General features: G+C 41.5%; 1 protein-coding gene across 2 annotated transcripts in view; it reads right to left on the minus strand.

Annotated features, from left to right (window-relative positions):
- The window catches only part of zfpm1 (zinc finger protein, FOG family member 1), a 93,268-nt gene that overhangs the window by 39,120 nt on the left and 32,037 nt on the right, over positions 1-22,111 (minus strand). For both annotated transcript variants that reach the window (XR_014601019.1, XM_084060328.1), the window contains exons 2-3: positions 12,614-12,760; positions 3,725-3,868 (exon numbers count right to left, since the gene is read on the minus strand). Coding sequence is in view for 1 of the 2 variants with exons in the window: in XM_084060328.1 (XP_083916454.1) it covers positions 3,725-3,868; positions 12,614-12,760 (291 nt within the window). In the remaining variant the exon portion in view is untranslated. The remainder of the gene's footprint in view (positions 1-3,724; positions 3,869-12,613; positions 12,761-22,111) is intronic.

A 22,111-nucleotide genomic window follows, 5' to 3' on the forward strand; every position in this document is an offset into this window, starting at 1 on the left:
CAATAATAAAAAATAATCAAAATAATTACCATTAATGCCTTAAAATCATAATACCATATAATTCATTGAATGATTATTAATAATAATTATTATTATTGAGACGGTAACAAACACAAATTATAATTAATAACATTTTTGCTGTTGTAGGAAGTTGGTTATTTTCTATGGTGACGTCTTATTTATAGGGATGTCCGATTTTATCGGCCTCCCGATATTATCGGCCGATATTAGCATAAAAATTGATATCGGGAAAATATCGGTATCGGTTTTTGAAAAAAGAAAAACATTTTTTTTTTTTTTTTTTTTTTTTTGCTTTATAAATAAGTTACAGGAGTTCTTACTGTATATGGTGTGTGTGATATGAAATTTGAGCTTACCCTAATCACAATAATCCCCGCATATATCGGTATCGGTTGATATCGGTATCGGTAATTAAGAGTTGGACAATATCGGTATATCGGTTATCGGTAAAAAAGCCAATATCGGACAACCCTACTTATTTAGCAGAACAAAATGTGATTATTATGGATATAATAATACAAAAGGGACTACTGTACATGGAAAGAGAATATTCAATTAAATTCTATCATTTATAACATGTTTGTTCTGAACTCTTAGACTTTGTTTCATTTGTAAAAAATATTACAGTTAAAATGGACAGAAAATAATAAAAGAAATCTAATAGAACTAAACTAAACTAAAACAACCCCCATGGAATTTTATGCAACGGAAATTTACATTCAACAAATTTGGAGTCAGCTGAGCTATGAGTAGTGCCTTAGGACATGAATGGAGATAGTTGTATATTTCTTCAGCGTGACGCATAACAGCCATGACATAAACATCTAGAGAGCAGAGGAATGGAGAGCTGGAAAGATAGATGGAATGAAGTATGACAGAGGGAAGGATGGATGGAGGCTGAGAGAGCCAATTACTAGCAGACAGAGCCATGACTGCCTGTCTGCAATCGCCAAGAGATGAGAGAGAAGGCATGGACAGGTGTGTGTGTGTGGGGGGGGGGGGGTTGAGAGACAGCGACGGAGGGAGAGATGGCAGGAGGATGGAGGAAAGCAAGAAAGAAAGAGAAATGGGAGAAAACGAAGAGATTGCCAGAGAGGGATAGATTGATTGTGTCAGAATAGGAGTGAAATAGGTGAGAGATGAACATTTGTGATGTCTGTCTGTGAACCTGGCGAAGGACTTAAAAAAAACGTTGTCCATTTGACAAACTAACTGACAAATCTTGATACTTTGTCACGTAGATGCAATTGACCAAGGGTCAAGTAAAGGTGAAAAACAAATGTGCATGAATGTAATGATAGATAATCTTTATTTGTCATGATTTTCTCATGCCGCATATGTCCAAAACTCTAAACACAAATGATAATAAGCTGAAACTTTGGGTCCTTCAACAAACCGGGAGCGATCCAGGGCCCAGAGGGTAAAACCCACGACAGTGAGAAACGTGCGGAATGCTAACATTCACAAATAAGATAAAGCCATGTTTTCTTCCATACGAGCTAATACCCCCCCCCACCCCCCTTCTCTCTCTCTCTCTCACACACTACTCTCTTTCTCTATCTCTCTCTCTCTCTCTCTCTCTCTTCCTGCCTTCCTGGCTTATGGGAAATGTCTGCTAGACAGCGAGCGTGTGTATGAACAAGAGAACGTTCACCGTTCGTCCACTCCTAACATGCCAGTGGGGGCTTGGGGCGTGGAGGGGGGGGGGGGGTATAAGAAAGCGAAAAACAAGAAACGTAAAGGGGGGGGGGTGCTGTTAGTGGTGATGGAGAGAGCAGAGGAGAGGGTGAATGGAAGAAGGGAAGACAGAAAGGGGGGGGTAGAGGAATGGAAGGACGGCGGGGGTTGTGGTGGTGTTGGGGGGAGGGGGAGGGGGGGGTTTGACGATAAGAGAAAAATTCAGACCGGTCAAAGTTTCCCTTTTGCCAATCGTGCTCCTGATAAAGACAGCGCCTGCTCCGGAGCTGATAGAGGGGCTATCTCTCCCTCAACCCCCCCCCTCCTCCCTCCATCCCTCCTTCTCCCTCTCCCTCGCTCGCCCGGCAGTTAGTTTGTGTGGACGGGAGGGAGGGGACACACACACACAAACGGGGTCCCTATCACAGCAGCATCACGGTGCTACCATCAACCAGCCACCACACAGCAATTAATATCGCTCCAATTACTGTTAAAGGGACGAGGCTGGGACAGCACGATAATGAACACATCCTCTCTCCCCACCAGAAGAATTCAAAAGCACACACACACACACACACACACACACACACACACACACATATACACACGCGCACACATACACACACACACACACACACACACACACACACACACACACGGTCACACTCACACAATGATGTATGTGCAGTTGCGCACATACATGTGGATGTAAACACTCATAAACATACGGACACACAACACACATACACACACACTCCATAAACCCACGTGTGCAGACGTGCTTAAAACGTGTGCAGCTTGAAAAGGAAATATGGGAGATAGTGTGGTAATCTTCTTGCATTATTTAACTCATTGAAGACAGAGAGAAATAAATAACCAAACAAACCATGATAAGAGAGGAAATAAATAATAAAATTATGGCGATTTGCTTGTTATCTCCTCTTAGCTCTGTTTGTGTTTTTGTCACGAGTTGAATAAATTCCCTGGCCTGTCACATTCACATCTCCAATAGGATAACAAAAGGACAACGTTAATGGACAGTGACAACTTAGAGGCTAATATACTGTAGAAAAAGAGTAATAACTTCAACACATATGCATACATGTACATGCATTATACATACACACACACACACACACACACACACACAGGTGCATACACAACCTCATAGCTTTGGTAGAATACATTTTTTTAATACATTGAATTATGGTTTTCATTATTAACAGTATCATGAAATTATAAGAGTAGAATATACTGGTTGGGATAGCCCTTTAAGGTAGGGTGACCAAAGACCATATCAACGCCCGAAACCGGGACTCTTAAATTGACGTGCACATTCATGCACTCATGTATGCGCACGTTCATGTATACGCGCACATGGATGCGCACCATAGCCATTTTCATCAGGATGGGGGACAATTATTTTAGCGCTTAGCACACCTAGTGACTGCACTTTTCAACAGACCAGAACATGACAAATCGCTATGTAAGCGCTGAAAACAACAATTATTATTTTAATTGTGGTGAAAACCAGGCTTATTTGACAAAGCTGAAGGTTGGGACATTTGAGTGTTTTACAGTATTTGTCAGGACAAATGTTTTCATTTGGTCGGCAGGTTTCTGAACTGTCCACAGCCACCAATGAGACGGAGAGCGAGTAGACGGACATTATGCCATGCCTTATAATGAGCATTAGTAAGGATTAGTGAGGATATGAAGATAATTATATGAAGGTGAAGTGCTCCTTCAAGGGTTCAGTTCGACATGATGCCAGAAGGAGTGGGGATTGAACCCGGAACCTTCTTATTCCCATGCAGATAACTGCTCTACAGTATATTGCAGTAAGTTCATATGGACATCTAGCCTGATGTGATCATCATGTGATGATGTGTATGCACCTATATTATACTGTATACACACATTCCAACAACTTAAATTCCAGACCAAACCAAAACATACATTTTATAGACTTAAAATGTGTGATATGATTTATTCTTGATTGTTAGGCATGGTAAAGAGGACTCACCTGGACCTCTCCAGTGTAGAACCTCCTCATCTTGCTCGAGCTCCTCGCCCTCCTTTTCAGAGCTATGCCTCGGACCGTCCTCCTCCTCCTCCTCGCCCCTGTCTTCAGCATCAGAGGCCCCCGGGGGGTCCCGCGTGCGTGGCTCTGGACAGACAAGGATAAGCAATAAGCATGTGATAACTAAACACGTTGGCATAATGGCCAGATTGGCCACTAGCATAGAAGGTATTCATCAGTGACTCATTTCTGGTGTGTGTGTGTGTATGCGCACCCGTGCGCATGCACAGCATGCTGTGCGTAAATGTTTGCATGCGTACGTGCATACGTGCGTGGGTGCGTGCGTGCATGCGTGCGTGCATGCGTGCGTGCGTGCGTGCGTGCGTGCGTCTGGGCAGTGGCCGTTCCTGTCTGTTGATCAAAGACTGTGGTGAAAAAGCTCCCTGGGCTGTGTAACACAACACCTCCCCAACCAGAGATGGACCCTTTGATTCTCGTTGCAACGCTGGAGAAGAAAGACTCATCAGAAACAATGTCCTAACTCCCTCTTTGTGTTGTCCCTCGTTCTTTTTTCTTTTGGTCCATCCGTCTGTCTTATTCGCTCGCTCTCCTTCAATCGACACCTGCTCCTCTGTGTGTCCGTTGATCTGCGTATGCGTATGCGTGTGCGTGCGCGCGTGTGTGTGTGTGTGTGTGTGTGTGTGTGTGTGTGTGTGTGTGTGTGTGTGTGTGTGTGTGTGTGTGTGTGTGTGTGTGTGTGTGTGTGTGTGTGTGTGCGTGTGTGTGTGTGTGTGTGTGTGTGTGTGTGTGCGTGCGTGTGTGTGTGTCTCTCTCTCTCTCTCTTTGTCTGTGTCTGTGTCTCTGTCCTTATCTTTGCATCTCGTTCCTCCTCTCATCTACTCCTGTCACCTTCAACAAAGACAGAGCCTGGCTGTGTTCTTCTCTAATCAGTGGCATCGATATCACTGGCATTGATCAGGATGATTACAGAGCCTCCTGCTGCCTGATCAAAGAGATCTGTGTGTGGGTGGACTTGTGTGTTATTTGTTACATTACATTTGTGTGTCTGTGTGTGTGTCTATGATTGGTGTGCTTGTGTGCTTGTGTGCTTGTGTGTGTGTGTGTGTGTGTGTGTGTGTGTGTGTGTGTGTGTGTGTGTGTGTGTGTGTGTGTGTGTGTGTGTGTGTGTGCGCGCGGTAGGTGTGTCTGTGAACATGTATGAAGGTGTGTCTGTGTGGGCATAAGTGAATGAGAATGTGCGTAAATTGTGTGTGGATCTGTGGATCCGTGAATGCGTGCGTGGACTCTGAACTTTGTCTCTGTGGCCGATATCAACCAGTTCATCACACTGATGAGTCTGTCTATTAGTGTGACTAATGATAAGATAGATCAGATTAATAGTTACATCACAGGGACTATCTTAACTGAAGATCTCTGTCGTGTCCTGCAGTTAACCTTACATCATAATCTGGCCAAGGGTTGGGTACTTACTGACAACATGTAACTGGGTTACAAGAATTAGGGTTCAAGCCCACAGGGAATTAACCCTGTTTATCCTGTTGTTTTAACCACTTAAACCCTCTATTCTCAGTAAAACGGACCTGAGTTACAACTGTACTTGGACCGCCTTTTTCTGTCTCCACCAAATCTCTTCGCCAAAAATAACTTATCTACAAGCTCACACGTGTCGCAACACCAGGAAATTCAGGAAATTACACAAAATTATAATTGCTTGACAGGCGAGCAGTGATGGAAAGACAGTGTATGCCGAGCGGTGATGTAGTGCTTGGTGAGCTTGGATATCAGATATTTTCTATAAGCTGTACAATAACGTATGGTTAGAACATGACCCTAGCACTGGCAGGGTTAGTGGTTGTACAGTCACTATAGAGCACGGCACAAAAAAACTGTGTTAGGGTTAGGCCTTCCATTCCCACGGGTACCATCTATGTTAACAATGGCTGCATTCATTGTAGGGATGCCACAATCTGACCTTCAGCCAATTCGAAATTCGGACAGCCCTGGCGAATATTTTTCGATTATTCGACGGCGCCGTTTTTAAAAAATATTTTTCAAAAAAAAAAATGTTTTTTTTTTTTCAAATTTTTTTTTTTCTTTTTTTTTTTTTTTGCTCCTGTTTTAGCATTATCACGGTCATTTCTGGGTTGCGCGGCCCAATTATTAGTTACGTTAATGTTTGGGCTGGGATGCTTTCCAGCAGGGGCCTCAGTGCGGCTGCAGAGTTCATGTTTGGGCTGGGCTGAAACAGTGAAACGCTCTGAAACTGTGGCCATTTACAATTATTAAGACTATAATATTACTATTATTAGTATTAGCATATATTTTGATTGAAACTAAGGCATACGAAAGTAAAAAGTTAAAAAAAAAAAAAGTAAAAAGTAAAAAAAAATATATTTTTTTAAAATAATTAAAAAAATATATATATTATTAAAATCGAATTTTAAAAATCATTTTCGATTATGGAGACTGTAACGAATATTCGAAAATTCGAATAATCGGTGGCATCCCTAATTCATTGCATGTAAGGCCCCTTGGATAAAAGTGTCCACAAACTGGCATACTGTATGTTTGATAAATCATAGGCATTTTTTCCCTCCCCATATACAGTAGTTGTTCTCAGCTAAATCACTTCCTTTCAAACCTCTCTTTCTCTCTATTCTAGTCACTTTCCTATAATACTTGTTCCAGGCCTCCCACAATAGCACAGAGGAACAAAGCCCCAATCAATTCCCTCCACCTACCAACTTCTCTCTCTGCTTTACTTCCTCCTCTCGCCATCTCCTTTCTCTCGCTCTCCCCATCCCCAAATCCCGCCCCATCATCACCCCACCTCCCCGATAACACCTCAGCTGTGTGCACAAAGGCCGTGTTTACCCTTGCATTCCCGCTTCGATAAACAGCGATAACGCCCGATCAATACCAGCCATAAACGTCCCAGCACCACGTGACGCCCTCACACTCGCTGTTATTAATGTAACAGTTAAGAGATCGGATCTGCATCGTCAAATAAATCAACACACTCAGTGCGCGCGCACACACAGAAACTGACACAATTATCCCATATGCACACACCATCCATCTTTACATCACATCTACCTATCAACCTCTCACACACACACACACACAGCTCAAAAGGGTACACAGTAACACACACACACACACAGCTCAAAAAGGTACACAGTAACATACTGTAGGCACACTAAAGCACACATACGTGCGTGTACACACACACACACACACACACACACACACACACCCCTCCCTGCCTAAACAGTGCCATTATTTTCAGCTATAAATCACATTGAATGGCACATTGATTTTATCCTGCAGGGGCTGAGGCGAGGGAGGGAAGGTGGAGACACAGTTATTGCGTTTAATATTATCAATATTATCTCCCATATCATCTCAGACAGGGAGGCAGGTATCAGGAGGAGTAGACAGACACTTTTCTGCCGCCCCCCCCTCTCCCTCCCCCTCCCTGGTGAGACAGTCTCCATCAATCTGATAAGCAAAACTTCCCCTGTCACACCTGCAGGGCAAAGTCACCCAACAATCTCGACTCCTAACTTCTACAGCCCTCCGTATGGTTTTAGCTTACTCCCCTCCCTTCATTTCTGCATCGTTCCTCCTATGGACGTTCAACTGTGGTCCACTAACTTGGTAGTTGAGATGTTGTATTGTATTATTATTGCTATTATTTGTATTATTATTATTATATATTTTTTATCATTATTATTATTTTAAACACGCATACTCAACTGGTGTGCTTGGTGGCATACAAAATCTTGAAATTGCATGTCCGGGGGTGTTAGCGTATATACACTGGTAGGACAAATCAAACCTGGAATGTGCAATTTAACTCAAAAACGCAATATGAACCACTGCAATTTCCAAACTGCAGAGGCTGCATTCAAATGCATAAAGAGGTGTCCAAAATGAACAAGGTATAATGTTAAATGTTTAGCTCAGCCTCACAGTCTAGAAGTCATATACTGTACACTTTACATTAGTACTGACAATTTTATGTAACCTTCCAAGAAGCAATTGGTTTCCATTCATTTCAGTACACACAAAAATGGTGGTCCCTCAGCGGTGCTTCAATTCATAAAGCACCACTGCTCAAACACCACTGTACAAAGAACCACTTGAGCCCCTGAATGGATCTTAAAGGTTCTCTACTGGTTCTTCAGCTTTGTTTAGGCACCTATGTAGTACCCTTTGACAAAGGTGCTATAACCTTTAATATAGGCGCTGTATACTGTAGCACCAAAGAGGCTCCCCTGTGATTATGAGCCAATGAACCACTCTTAGATTGATTTAGCACCATTTTTGTGTAGAGTGTATGGCACTGTAATAATGCAGTTGAATGCATGAATTGATTTGAAAGATTTCATCATGGTGAATTAGCTGTGGGAGCAGATCATTTTAAGGTGGGCTTATCAACTCTAAATTTGAGCTACAATATTAGGGAAATCTTATAATCTGATAATCTGAACAACAACAAATGTGTACGCTTTAGAAAGTAGTAAAGTTGGTAGTCGGTAGTAAAGTGGTAGTAAGTGTTGATGGCTTGTAGCCAATGGGCTGAACATGCACCAGCATGGTCCTATTCATTTTTTGTTGATAGTAATGTACCCGTATCTACATTGATGGTAATGTAGATACTGTAAACAGAATTTAAGCAAAACATTTTGCAAAAATACATTGCCAATCAATCAACAACATTGGTCTGAAAATTCATAATTACCGTAGATATTTTCCCCAAATCCTTCAGCCCTTATAAAAATCAACCCGTACTCACTTTACCTCTTCCTCTTTCAGGGTTAAATTACAGCCTGATTTATACTTCATTGTATGGACTTGAAGCAGAACTTCTACTAAGTTCCTAAGGCATCGCATCACGACACCTTGTGAGCTTGTCTGGAGTGTCATTAAGCATGACACTCCTGATCTGTCGACATATACCAACCTAATTCTGTGGGCAGCAATACACACGCAAATGTTTAGCATACAGTTCTCTAAAACTACCAATTAAACCTGAGAGTGAGTGATTATGGACCATCGCATTCTGCAAACAAATGTACATTTTTAACGCCTGTGATGAAAAACCATAACTGTAGATCAGTTATGAGAAGAATGAGAAATGTAGAGGAAGCCAAGTGACACACCACTATGCAGAAAGACTTACTGAACAGGTGCCGATCCTGCATCAACCTGGTTGAATGGTAAACTTGTGTTCTGTTTTCTCCCTCTCTCATTTTCTCTCCAAGTGTCTATCTGTGTGTCAACCTATTGTATCAGTGTGTGAACTAATATATTTGCTCTCTCTATCGCATTGGGGGGAGGTGTGTGGGGTAGAGGTTTATAGAGAGGAGAACAGAGTGCTTGGTCCTGTTACTGGTAGAATGTGTTTTTTTCCTCTCTAAAGTTATCGGGGTGGTTATCACCCATGTTTCTCACACACACACACACACACACACACACACACACACACACACACACACACACACACACACACACACACACACACACACACACACACACACACACACACACACACACACACACACACACACACACACACACACACACACACACATACACAGAGTAACACTCTCTCTCCCAGATGGTGGATAAGAGGCCCTGCCTTTATTAGCCAGCGCTGGCCAGATAAAGACCTCGTATTGATCCCAGGTTGAAAGAGCAGGTTCGTCAAACACGGCTGATTTACAGAGAACTGATAATGGCAGCGCCGGGCAACCGAGGAACCCCGGAAAAGAGAGGACAAGGGTGAGGTGAGAGAGAGCAGGATAGAGACTGAGAGAGAGAGGGAGAGAGAGAGAGAGAGAAATAAGTAAATCAACAGCATGATTGGGTTTTATTCTGCTGTGAGGTGAGGTGAGGAGAAGCAATGGGGGAAGAGACAAAGAGGGAGAAGAGAGAAGAGAGCTAGATGTAAAAGAAACAGTTGCTACGTCTGTTTATCTTTGAATTGCAATCAACATACAAACACACACAATCACACACTGTCTCACAGAATTCTGCCATCTTTACTCACTCACACACACACACACACACACACACACAAGGGTAATCTCTAATCTAGTCTCGATTAACACCTGACAGAATTTCCATGGGTTTATCTAACCAAGCCAACCAACAGACGCTTATCACTCCAGCCCAAAATTTCACAAGAGCAGGAATTTTTTAGATTAAAAAAGAAGGTAGTGAAATCTTGAATAACTCAAAAGAATATGACTGAACACTCCACTATCACACAGAACGAGGAGAAGCTCAGGATAAGAGGTGCATGAGGGGGCAGATTCAGTGAAGCCAAGATTGAAGGGGGTGTGGGGGGGGTAGCTTTAGACACAAAGATATGAGGTCTACATGTGGGTAAGCTACATCCACATAATCATAATCATATAGTCTACTATAGGCATACGTTTGAAACATTATGGTGACAGTAATGACATGAAAACTCAAATCTTGGTCTTGTCTGTTCATAGGTGACAATTTAAGGAGAGAATTCCAGGAACCAGGAAATCAGGAAATAAATCTTACACAATAGGCTAATCAGGATTAGCTTAACTGTCATTAAATAACGGCCGTCATTCGATGCAAATATCCAATAAGTCCCGTACACAATTCATCAGGTTTACAACCCGCCACACACATTCTCAGCACCGCTAATACCCAAATATAATTCCCCAACAGACAATAGCATCCAATTCGAGGTAGTACTGGAAGATTTCAATCTGAATTTTAAATGTCTGACACAATTTAGCATTAATTTTAGCCAGATTGCTATTAGCAATCTTAAGTCATTTATTTATAAATATATAACAATTTAGACTACGGTGTAATCTGTGTTAATATAGTATTAACTTTGTTTTTCTAACACCTGTCTTTACACCTGCACTTGCTTTTTGTCGACGACTAAATTATGTAGTTTAGATACTAGAAGTGTAATTTACTTGATGACCTAAATGACTGTTGTAGCATATCTCTGTTTCCATAGTACTCCAATCCCATAACCACTTGCCCAGTTGCTTGATTGGGTAATGGTATGGGCAATTACTCCAATCTTACTCCAAACTTTGATTAAGAGAATCTGCTAAATGCCAAAATTGCATCTTGTATGGATAGATAGAATTTTGGAATGTAAACTTTCACTTTCACTTGGAACATGAAACTGCCTCATCATGCTCCAGAACCCAAAAGCTGGATCCCAGCCTATCAGCTGGCTATGATTTGCACAATTGTTTCTACTGAACAACTCTTCCCTGCATGTACAGTTTTGTCAAACTGCTACTTGGCCTCTTATGCTGACCTTAAGGTGAGTGTTTCACATCGTGTGTACTTTCAGAGAACTGACATTTTCCAGGGGAAATGTTGCCGGAGGGTTTAGTTAAAACAAACACACCTGCCAAGACGTTGTACAACAAAGAGTTGTTGTGGCCTTAGGGGCAGAGTTAAACCCAGGGCTTCTCCCCTCTTAGGAGGAAAAGACAAGCCTCAATGGGCACTGAGGGGATACATGAGATGTCGGACAATTTGGCTCGCATTCACTTGTAACTTATGAAGAGAGCGAGAGAGATCGTCAGAGAGAGAGAGAGAGAGAGAGAGAGACAGAGAGAGAGAGAGAGAGAGAGAGAGAGAGAGAGATCGTCAGAGAGAGAGAGAGAGACCGAGAACGAGACAGACAGACAGACAGACAGACAGACAGACAGACAGACAGACAGACAGACAGACAGACAGACAGACAGACAGACAGTAATGTGGTCTGTGTGGGTTTACAGTATATGTTGCAGCATGTGTGTGTATACAGTATACATGTAACTAACTGCACCAGATCAGTGTGTGTGTGTATACAATGTGTGTATTCAAAGCACTGGAATCAGCAATCATATTTAGCCTATGTATAAATACAGATGTTTCTATGTCTTTAGCCTGACGAAATGGGAGTTATGAATACAGACGTTTCTTGGGCTTTAGCTTAACAAAATGGGAGTTTATGTGCTTTTATCCTGAAAACGTGGACCACTTTGCAGACAAAATGATATCTTCTGATTTCATTTCAGCAGAGAGATTCGGGGTAACAGGATGTCAAATAAGGGTTTCAACTTTCATCCCCAAAACAAACTGTAATGTAGGAGTTAAAGGGACTACACCATGAATTTTACGTTTTTCTTCTTTTTTGTGTGTTTTTGGTCTCCCCTACCTCTCTTCTATCCCCAAAAATACCCCAGTTTGAACACTCAGGCTTTCACAGCAAATCTGGGGTTTTCTGTAAATTGGTCTCAAAACAGGCCAAACTGATTTGCACCCTGACGTGACGTCACGTCAGGGTACAATACCTCCGGTTACAACCAAAAAAATATATATATATTTTCTTCTTTTTTTTTCTAATATATTTTTTAAAAAACTTTTTCCACACAGAACCAGGAGATAACATGCATACAAACTGTCTCAATAGCGCCCCGTGCCAAACAGGACAATGTGGTATTGCAGGTGAAAGTGCTTTATAAGCCAGAGAGAAGTTAGTTGGAATTAGTATATCTGAGGCTTGATTTAGGCTCAAATCTTTTGAAAAACGTTTGAGGGACATAAACAATATGATATTAAATATTATTATTTTTCTAAATTCATGGTGTAGATCCTTTAATGGTTCTATATTTGAGAAACAAATCCTAATTATGTTATTCTCTCAAATGTCACTATGTTGCAAGAATGAGTTTGAAGACAGATAATCAATTATATTCCGTACCCAGGAGGTGTCTCTTAAAATGGGGGTTATCAGAGTTTGGTGCTAAATTCTTGTTGTTTTAGAGGTTTTTCCACCAGAATAAACAGCTTGTTCCACCTCACCTTCGTTGTACAGAGTTGTGAACGACGGCGGGCTAGAGCTGTCGCATTCTGCCGAGTCCTCTGGATCCGAGGCTCCACCCTCCTCTCCTGATAGGCTTAAATCATCAGCTGTGTTTTCTTCACCGCCATCTAGATCCCCAATGGAACCTTCAGGAAGAAAGGAGGAACACCAATGAATGTTAACTTATTTACATCAGTGAAATTTATTTTAGGCCGTTTATCGCCACTTCACATGAAAGGTCTGGGTTGTTAATTGGTAAACACAATTGGCCAATAATTCTTAAAGACAATAATAATATTTAGCCATACATATATGAGTGTATGTGTATGTGAAAGAGTGTGTATGGGTGTGTTACTGAATCATTGCCAATTCAAAGACAAATAAATCCATAATTGCTCTGACAGGGATCAACAATATCACAAAATAATGCTTTAGGGTTCCTGGATAAAAACAGGATTAAAATGTAATAGCTCTCCCCAGAGCCTTGGCTGTAAATGGGCAGTGAAAAAAGAAAGTTAAAAGACGAATATATTGAAAATGTTCAACAAGCTATAGAGGGAGAAAAATACCATAAACACGAGTGATACGTGTTTTTCTATTTGACACATTCAAAAATGGTCTCAACAATTTGATACGCTGAATGGTATAATCCGGAAGATTAATAGCAAAAGCCAAGGGGGAACTTGAAAGGCAAATTACAATATACCTAAAATCTTCGTTAAAGGAGTGATTATCTCAGGCCTGATACGTATCAATTACAGTTTTATAATCCCTACTGACCACAGTAATTATACAGTACTTTTGATCTATTTTAGCCCGTTTGAAGATAACATAATTTTTAAATCCTAGAGCGAGTTAATGACTTTTTAAAACTGGTTAAAATTACAAGACAAATTCATAATTAGTCTTTAAGTAAAATTGGTAAAAAAAAAAACTGTTCAGTGTTTTAGTGCTGACAATATTATAATTAAATCCAACAATAATAAATAAAATCAGCAATTATAATTATAATATCAACCCAAATAATCTGCACAGTTGTAAAGTTAAAGACAATATAAATACATGTACCAAGAAGTATAGTTTTTATTGTTTTTCCTCCCTTATCTCAATACAGTTGTATTTCAGAGTCACGCCTCAATATGAAACCTCCGTAATTAAAAAATCCTAAATCTATTATGTTCATTTGCATTGGATGACATAGTTCATTCTAGACGTAGAGCTGACTCCCATGAGGATACCGTGATAGACTTATTAAATCAGGGTAACTATTTATTTTAAGAGGATTAGGGCCAACTAGAGTGAGACAGTGGTTAATATGCCACAGATCGCCACCAGAGAAAACAACCCACATACATAATGAGACAACCCACCGGAAAGTCAAGGAGGGTGGGAAGGACACATAATTTCTAAACAACTAAATCAAAGTGAAATTAAAACTGGGACTAAACAAGGATTTTTTACGCCTTGCTCCCTCAATCCAGACAGGTTGTAAATTAATTTCCATTAAGAGTTTGATGAATAGAGAGGGATTGTTTCGGTGCTAAAGCCGTGACTAGGGGCGTATATATTTACAATGCTAGAACAAAGACGTCTATAATCTATACAAAGCACACAACAATACCCGTGAATAAAGAACCTTGTAGAAAAAGGGAGAGGCAATTTTTCTAATTCTGTTAATTTCACTTCCAAAGCAATTAAAAGCAGGCAGAGATAATGCTTGGAAACAATCGCTGGCTGACAAAGTGTTTCTCTCTTTGTAAATGAAACATCTTTAGGCTAATTTCAACTTCCACGCCTGCATGGTTCACTCTAATTTCAGATAAAATTAACACAGCTAGATTTGGACCTTAATAATAAAAAAAAAAGTACAGAGGAAAAAAAAGAAAGATCGATCCAGTACACAATATTTTTAGAATTAGGTCTGTGTCGCATGAGCATTGCTAGATCTAATTTTCAGTATCTACGAGGACATTTTCATACAATTAATTTTCCTTTAATCATAATTGTACAAAGGGACTTCTCTGTATAAAATTCCAATTATATTTCGTGTTTAAAATGTAAGTTTGAATTATGATTTCTCTCCTCATTACTGTTCTGGTTTAATGAATCAATCGCTGCATCACTGCTTTCAGACATCAAATGGTGCGGAAACAGTTTCAGCTCCTCCAGCCTCTCCTCTTTTATCCAAGGAGAAATAGTCTCTGGCTCCCTTCTCTCTGTCTCTTTCCAGGATAGTTGACAGAAAGGATAGCAGGGCTATGTGATAACTACAGCACATTCTACTTCATTTACCCTTTTAAAAGTTACAGCCAGATTAATTGTACCAGGCTCCCTCTCTGGATGATATCCGTAAGAAAACTGGACTGAACTAATTCAAAAGATGGAGGAAATAATTGAAGACATAGCCTACATTTATGTATGTCCTTATGAGGCACATCAAATGATCCAACAGCGTGAACCAAACAATGAGGCCTTTTCCTGTATCTACCGTGTGTGTGTGTGTGTGTGTGTGTGCGTGTGTGTGCGTGCGTGCACGTATGTATCTATATACAGTATATATACACAGTATAGTCACTGTCGCTGTCCAGTTCATTTTTATTATTATTTAAAAGACATTTTAAAATAACAACAGTAGCCAATCTACAAGCTCACAATACGCTTTTGTGTGACACTCTTGTATGCTGAAGTAGGGTATTGATTTACGAAAAAACAAAAAACAATGATAGCCCATGAGGCTTCACGTTCAGTCTTTCTAAGTTGTACTAGCTTGGCATCTACCCCAAATTAGAATTAAAATAGAAAAAGTATCTGATCTGACATCAATGACAGTGCCACTAAAAAACCTATATAACTTCAGAAGACAAAACAGGATGAAGAGGAAAAAGGAAGGAAAACAACAAGAGGAAAACTGCATGACGATGATGCAGTTAGTGGTGAAACTGAAGCTGTTTGTCTTGGAGAGAGGAGAGGAGAGGAGAGGAGAGGAGAGGAGAGGAGAGGAGAGGAGAGGAGCAGAACAAAGTGGCAGAGCTGATGAAGGCACCATAGATACTGTTTTATTAACTCTCCGTCCACATCAAACCTGCACTAAGCAGCATGCTGATTAAACATAGAGACAACACATCAAACCTGCATGCTCAACATGACTGATTAAACACACGCAAGCTGCTCTGCTCTCATGCTAATAACTCGTTACAAAAAAAAAGGAGAGAGGAGAGAGACAGAGAGACAGCGAAAAGCACACTTCTATCAGACAATCAGACTTGAGAGAGAAGAAAATCCTTAAAAGGGGGATATTTAGACAGAGAAAATAAGAGAGGGACAGAGGGAGAGGAGAGGCTCTTTGGTATATGCTCTTGAGGGAGTAACTAAGCTACCTGACATAGAGTCACGCACTGGAGAGGAACCACTTATTATTCAGAGAACTACCGATGATTGAGTACTTTTCAACTTCATGTCACTTAACATGGGGCACAGTTCAGCAATACTATTGGAATCATCATATATATATATATATATATATATATATATATATATATATATATATATATATATATATATATATATATCTATATCTATATCTATATATATATATATATATATATATATATATATATATATATATATTGATTGTTTTTTTTATAATTCATGCAACTTTACAAACTGCAACATCGAAGTGGCATGAATCCTAGTCAACAAACGTCTGGGAAAATGGTCAAGTAGAGTGCAAAGAATACAATTAAGTGCTCAAAAGTAATTAGGATAAAAGGTAAACATCAAACCTAGCATCTGTGTAAATGTTCTTTAAGATCGGTGCACCTAACAAATTCTACAGCTTACTGACTAAATTATAGATTCTTTTGACCGATCTGAAATCCCTGTAGGACTTATTGATTGCCCCACAGATCTTCACACCTAATACACAGATGATGGACTGCTGACACCAGAAACACCACATGAACCTGTTTAACCTGTCTAAAAATGACTTCTGAATGTTTTCTGAAAAACAATTTCTATCTCAGTAGTTCTCAAACCTTTTCATGTCAAGGATCCCCAAAATCATATGCTTTTGGTCGCCAAACCCCATCTCTAAATATGTTGTTCTAGGGACCCCCAGAAGCAAAGATTTGAGTTAAAAATATTCACTTTAAAAATATATATATTCAACGATTTGCAAAAATGGCATGTTTTTTTTAGGCACAAAGTGACGCACTATGAGCTTGTATATCTGCTATTTTTGAATAGCCAAAGTGTACAATAATGGTTTAAGTGGATAAAATCTAAAATGACACAGATGCTTTCCAGGTTAAAGGACGACTTCACCACTTTTCAACATATCTTCATATAATAGGTCCTCACTAATGCTCATGATAAAATGGTACAATTTTTTTCTAATCAGTCTGTGTCTCAGAGGAGGGCTGTAGACAGTTCAGAAACCCGTCTACCAGTGACATCATCGATGGGGAATCCAAGCTAATAGAAACTGCAGGCTTTGTATTCCTGGAAAGTTGCAATGCAATAATAGATCCCATTGTTCTCGCCTTAATAAAAATCTGAATAAAAAAATTGTAATCCGTTTGGAAAAAAAAATCCTGCCTAACGATGATGTCACTGGTAGACGGGTTTCTGGACTGTCCACAGCCCTCCTATGAGACACAGACCAAGTAGAAAAAAATTGCATAATTTTATCATGAGCATTAGTGAGGACCTATTATATGAAGATATGTTGAAAAGTGGTGAAGTCGTCCTTTAAGTGTTCAGGAGCAGCCAGTCTAAAAAAATATGTATTTAGTCAGCATCTGTCACTTTAACAACGTGTAGACTAGTCTATAAGAGGGGCGATCTGTGTGTCCAGATTATAGCTAATCTTGCAAACCGCTGAACTGATCAGCATTACATTTCCTGTGCACACTCATTAGGCCACAGACGTACCTCAACTAAGTTCCATTATGTTTTATACTTTTTGAAATATTTAACTTTAATCTCGTAATAGAAGTCAATGGCGATCTGATCAGGCCACGTATGACACCCACATTTGGAGTCATATGTCATAGATGTGTCATAGACGACATCACAGGCTGGCCACATGAAGTCCGAGATCCACATTGGAACCATGCCATTGCCATGTGTAGAGAGCCACATGATTCGATTTTTATTTCATATAATGACTACAGAAGGGAATCAATTACCCGGGTCCCCTTTTGCTGTCTTTTTATATTACTGGCTGCACCATCATTTTTGGAGTTTAGGTCTTCAAAGCGTGAGTGGTGATGACTTCCAATAACTAGATTTCCTAGTACCAGATTCTGACAATCCATATACGTAGAGGCACAGTGTAAAGTAACATTTGAGAATCATCATCACCCGATTTTTTTACGTCTGGTGACTCCCGTCCAGGACAGGCTTCAGACGTGCCTCCTCAGGAACCTGTTGCGACCGCATGCCCTTGCTGACGTCGTCCCCAGGCAGGGTTCGAACCCACGACCATCCGCACCAAAGGCGGGTGCTACACTAGGCGGCCCTAAAGTAACATTTGAGAATGCTCAATATCCTGCAGCACCATTACATGTTTCACCAGGCTGACATCAGACTGCAAAGCCAGGCCAACAAAGTGAGCTAATGACTGGACCAATATTTGAAGGGACATCTAGCTGCCGTGACGATCTCTCACTATGACTACACTATCACCTATGCTTAATTTGTATTCTGTCGTACGATAGTGTCGCAGCCTGAAAATAGCACATCTACAAACTACAAAACATTGTGAGCTTGTAGATCGGCTATTTTTGACACGTGACTCTGGCGTGCAACAAAGTGTACGGTAAATAAGGCTTTACACATACAACATTGCCATTCTAGAACTCAGAATGCCCAGGGAACGCTTTGGAACACAGAGGAGCATCTTAATTCCATGGCACAACAGGCCACAGCCATGCCTGGAAGTGAGAGAGAAACAGCACAACTCAACACAGACAGAAAGCTAGCAGAAATAAATATGCAGATGGAAGGGGACGGATAAGAATGTTCCAGCCCGCCAAACACCCGGAAGAGAGAACTCCTCGGCAGAAAAATGTCTGTCAGAGAGCCATCAGCGAAATCGTACGAATGAGCGATTAGAATATTTATGATAATGAGCGATTACAATGTGACGATATGCCAATGATATTCATGTGCAGGGGGCATCGGCGCTTTTTGAACGGGCCCACCCCAATCCCTGGCTGGATATGACAGCGGGAGTCAGGACACCCAAACATCAAACAAACGCATCCATGGTGCCGCTGTGAAGGTAACAATACGCCATAACCCATGTTCTCTGCTCCTGAAGAATTCTCAGAAACCTCACTTTCTCCACAAGTCTCTCTCTCCTTTCTCCCCTCCTTTCTAAAATCATCCCTCATTTCTCTCTGCCATCTCTCCTTTATATTTGTGCTCACTCTCTCGCTTTCTCCCCTCTCTCTCCATCATTATCTCTCCATTCCACCACCTCTTCTCAGCACCCTGTGTCTTGCACCCACCCCCCACACTCTTTATTCCCCTCTGTCCCTTCCGATATCCCTCTCTTTCTCTTTCCTTTCCTCACTCCATCACTAGCTTCTTTCCCTCTCTCTCTCTCCCTCTCTCATTCCCTCTCTTACTCCATCCATCCATCCATTCCCTCCCTCCATCCCTCCCTCCCTCCCTCCCCTCTCTCTTTCTGTGAAAAAGCAGTGTGACTGGGAGCGTCACTCTGCGCGGATAGCTGGGAGCCGTTGGCGGTTATCGGCTCCTGCAGACTCTCTCTGCCGGTCTGATCTGTCTCCTCTTCATTAAGCAAATACGCCGACGTGGAAATGAAAACATAATAGCTATTTGATTTCCAGCGAGATATTTTGCATATTGGTTCGGAGCTGATAGTGGAATTTCATCAAGTCGTTTTTTTCCCTCTCTCTCTCTCTCCCTCTCTCTCTCTCTCACCCTCTCTCTCTCTATACCCCTCCCCCCCCCCCCTCCCCAATCCGTGCTTTAAAAACTGAATTACTGAGCTGGGCTAGCTTCAGCGGGATTTCTTTACATTGCTGGGAAGAGCAAAAGGGGAAAAAAAGAGGAAAAAGGAGAGAGTGGGTGAGAGAGAGAGAGAGAGAGACAGACAGAGATAGAGGGAGGGAGGGAGGGAGGGAGGGAGAGAGAGAAATCTAGTTCCCCAGGAAGAGTACTTAAACGATTAAATATCCCCCATTCCCTTTTTTTTCTCTCTTTTTGATAACAAGGAAGAAAATTTAAAGAATTCACAGTGCTTTAGGTTGACTATACTAATCAGAGATAGGAGTGAGAAAATTAACTCCTTAATGAGCAGAGCGGTCTCCCTGATAAAGGTCTTGAAGAGACGTTGGGTTGGGACACAAGCTGAACCTTGAGAGAGAAAGAAAGACATGCAGAGAGATGTGCAAGGAAGGACACAAAGAGATACAGGCAGCGGGTGGATGTAGGGATAGAGACAGGAGAATGAGAGCGATAAAAACAAGAGAGAAAGAAAGAGACCTGACAGCATGGTGGGTAACAACAATTCTCCTCCTAGATATTGCTCTTTGGGCCTAAGAAGGGCAGGTGCTGGAGCGATGGCAGATAGTGATACAGGCCCAGCGCCATGGATACCCACTACCCCTGCATCGCCATGGTGATGGATGGTCTGGTGCAGGGGTATCCTTCATGCCCCCCGGAGAGAAAAACTAGCCTTGGAGGAGCGGATCAGCAGCCTCTTCACAGCGGGTCTATCTGATAGTCCAGCACCTCTCAGGAGGACTATTCAACAGCCCGAATGGACCCAAATAAATCTTACGGCTGCTGCTTTCCATGTTGGAAGTTGGAACACCGTGTTTTTCAAGACCTGATAGGGGCCCTGCTGTGTCAGAGGGAGCTACTGTATAGCATGTATAGCCTCAAGTGCATATTGTATGCTTTCGCAGGCATCGTACAGTACAGGCACGCACACACACACACACACACACACACACACACACACACACACACACACACACACACACACACACACACACACACACACACACACACACACACACACACACACACACACACACACACACACACACACACACACACACACACACACACACACACACACACACAAAACTACAGACCTACTGTAGACTTACACAAGCATAAATGCAGAACAAGCCAAATCAAAACAATACTTCAGGAATTCCCGGAACAATGATGTCTCAATCTCAACAAATCCACGTGATTGTGATATTGTGATAAAATGCTGAATCTAATCAGAAATTGGGTTTTTGCCTGCAGCCATGCAACTAATCTGTTGGTCGGTTGGTCGGTCTGTCCAAAACTGTCAAGTGCAAACCAAGATCCGGTCAGAGCTTATCATGGATTACAGTGCGTGCTTGTTTTACTGCTACAGACCCACTTTTCCCTCTACGCTTCAGTCCACGTCTTTCTTTTTGATTTGTACAATTTCCTGTGACTTTTATGACTTTGACTACACTTTGTACACAGAGCTTTCTTGAAAAGTAAACAAATAAACTACAGGAATTAATAAGACAAACAACGTCACATAACCTCCATTTTCAGGTAAGAGTTTCGGTGGACATTCTGGACAAATGTATCCAAATGGATATTTTCCAATCCACTGTTAACTATTGTGCCGGTCACAATACTAATTATCGTTTTTAGATTTAACTTTGTACCGGGTAGAACAACACATGAACGGGCATCAGTGTAATTTGGCCCATCCGTTTGCATGTAGCCTTGCATTTCCCTCCAAACGCCTTGGTGTGGAGGGGTCCTATGACATGCTGGATGAAGCCTTTCCTCTGGCATTCTGTTTCACAACCGTTTCTGCTCTGGCACCACTTCAGACACTCGCTGTGTGAGAGATAGACATTTTGCTCAAGGACGCCTCACTCCCCACCATACATTATACTACATACAGAGTATGGGGAGTTAAATGTTCAAACACAAATACTAATACAAAGGTGTGGTTTTTGCAGCCTTTGCGATTGTAAAATTGAAAATGAAAGCGTGTCCGTGCGCGCGCGCGTGCGTGTGTGTGTGTGTGTGTTTGAGGGGGGGGTTGCAAGTTGGTGGTTTTGGGGTTGTCGAGAAATCCAAGTGTAGAAGGCACTGTCAACTGCTCTCTTACAAGCAGGTTATGAGCGAAAGAGAAGGATAAAAGTAAAGAGGACGGGAGAGAGAGTAGAACCAGCAGTGTGAGGGAGTGCGGTTACCATGCAGCTCCAGCCGGGACCCTGGACTATTGAAGCCAGGCATGCAGACGAGAGAGCCAGCCGATAAGCCTGGCTGATAAAAGATAGAAAATAGCAGCAGATTTGAACTTTCCCACCGTCCTAAGCTCTGCAGATGGGGGAGAGAGCGAGAGCAAGAGAGAGAGAGAGGGGGGGGGGCTGAATCAACTACTTATTGAATCTGTTGCTATCTATCTCACCCTCCCCTAAACTCTACAGCCAGCAAGGCCTTCGCCTAGATAT

This window comes from Gymnoscopelus microlampas (assembly GCF_963454915.1).
Source record: "Gymnoscopelus microlampas genome assembly, chromosome: 6".
NCBI lineage: Eukaryota > Metazoa > Chordata > Actinopteri > Myctophiformes > Myctophidae > Gymnoscopelus > Gymnoscopelus microlampas.